This window comes from Octopus bimaculoides, chromosome 11 (genome assembly GCF_001194135.2).
Source record: "Octopus bimaculoides isolate UCB-OBI-ISO-001 chromosome 11, ASM119413v2, whole genome shotgun sequence".
Classification (NCBI taxonomy): domain Eukaryota; kingdom Metazoa; phylum Mollusca; class Cephalopoda; order Octopoda; family Octopodidae; genus Octopus; species Octopus bimaculoides.
In genome coordinates, this window is record NC_068991.1 from 43,662,860 (window position 1) to 43,664,670 (window position 1,811).

General features: G+C 30.9%; 1 protein-coding gene across 1 annotated transcript in view; it reads right to left on the minus strand.

Moving 5' to 3' along the window:
- LOC106881186 (deubiquitinase DESI2) overlaps nt 1–1,805 on the minus strand; it is a 47,212-nt gene extending 45,407 nt beyond the window's left edge. Inside the window, exon 1 of the mRNA XM_052971769.1 lies at nt 1,012–1,805. Coding sequence (XP_052827729.1) covers nt 1,012–1,050 — 39 coding nt within the window. The 5' untranslated portion in view covers nt 1,051–1,805. The remainder of the gene's footprint in view (nt 1–1,011) is intronic.
- Nucleotides 1,806–1,811: the final 6 nt, after the last annotated feature.

Below are 1,811 nucleotides of genomic sequence, written 5' to 3' on the forward strand. Positions count from 1 at the left end.
TGTGCATATACATGCATGGATACGTGCATGTACATGCACATACACATGAGCATATATGTATACATAAATATGTACACATGAACATAAATATGTACTTATACATAAATATGTACACATACACACAAAGTTATATTCATACATTATATATACATTAGACACACGCACATATACATAATTACATATATACTCACGCACACACAAATGTACTTATATATTTATACAAACATGTATAAATACACACGCATACACACACATATACACACGTGCGCGCGCATAGACACACACACGAAAGATACGCATATGGTAGTAGCATTTTTCAATATCCATGTAAAGATTGCCAAATTCAGAATCAGGCATAAAAGGAGGTAAAACTAAGCTAGTACTGAAAATGGGAGATTTGTTATTAAAAAAAAAGTGGGGGCTGGAAAGAAGATGAAACAAATGAGTTACGAATGGTTCATAGTCCGGAAAGGACGACAGCTGACAAGTTTCAAGTAGTTTTTAGATACACGAACATTGCTTGTATGTTGGGATATCTATATTCTTCCCACTCCCCGTCAATGGAGGCATACATTCAAGAATAATCTAGTTAGCCCTTCTAACCGAACCTTCTTAGAAAATTGTCATATATATATATATATATATATATATATAAACACACACACAAATACTAATAATAGATGTAATTAGACAACTTAATTCCTAAATTTATGGAGAAGAAACTTTGCAGGAAATTGGGAATAAATAACAGCAAGGTGGTTGTTACGAAAGAGACACATAGTTAGAAAGAAGTACAAAACATAACATTGTGAGCGAATAGGGAAGAAGATTATAAAACTCGCTTAACTCTTAATTCTCTCTTTCGCACAACTATGCTCAATCTCTCTTTATTTCCGATAAAAACACATATGGAACAGAGCAATGGAAAAAGGAGAACTAAAATGAAAGGAAATATGTAACAATAAAATAGAAACTTAGCTGTTGCTAAATAATAAACTATTGATTACTTACCATATCGTATACGTTCAGGACGACAGGTTCCTGAGCCATAGTTTAGCTAATTCAGACAAAGGATCCAAGCAAATAGTACTTTGAAGACAGTTTTTCAGACCAATGGGCTAGTTATTCTACGCACACATTCGTATGTTATCTATACACCCACATATAATGATATATATTGGAATTATACATATGTATATAGCTTTTGAAGTTGAGAACTTACATACAAATAAATGTGTGTACTCACACGTGTACAAATAGATTGGAGGTACTCATTTTCTAAACATTGTTCCAATATATAATTGACTAGAATGGTTTTGTTAAAGTGCAATCCATGCATTGAATAAAGCAATAGTATTTGGAACAAGAGTCAAACCAGGAAGTTCGTCGTCTTTCGGGGTTCTTTTACACAAAAAATGTGTTTTTTTTTTTTAATCTTAATTCTTTCGATATTAAAAATATTTCGTGAGTTAGATGAAATGTAATAAAGTTTGTAAAGAAGGAAACGAAAAAAATAATAACAGAAATTTTTCAAGTAAGTTACCTTAATAATAATATAGTAATAATAATGGTGATCTGTTTTGCAATTCGCTTCCAATGACAACAACCTCCGTTAATATTATAGAACCAAGGAAGGAAATATCAAAAGAAAATCTTTAAGATACACCGAAAAGGAAGAAGTATAAATTAAAGAACACAGCAAAATTATTTTCCCTGCTTATATATATGTACATCAGCATGTATATTTGTAACGTTTGAGTCAGGGTGTGTATACTATATATATATATATATATATATATATATATATACAC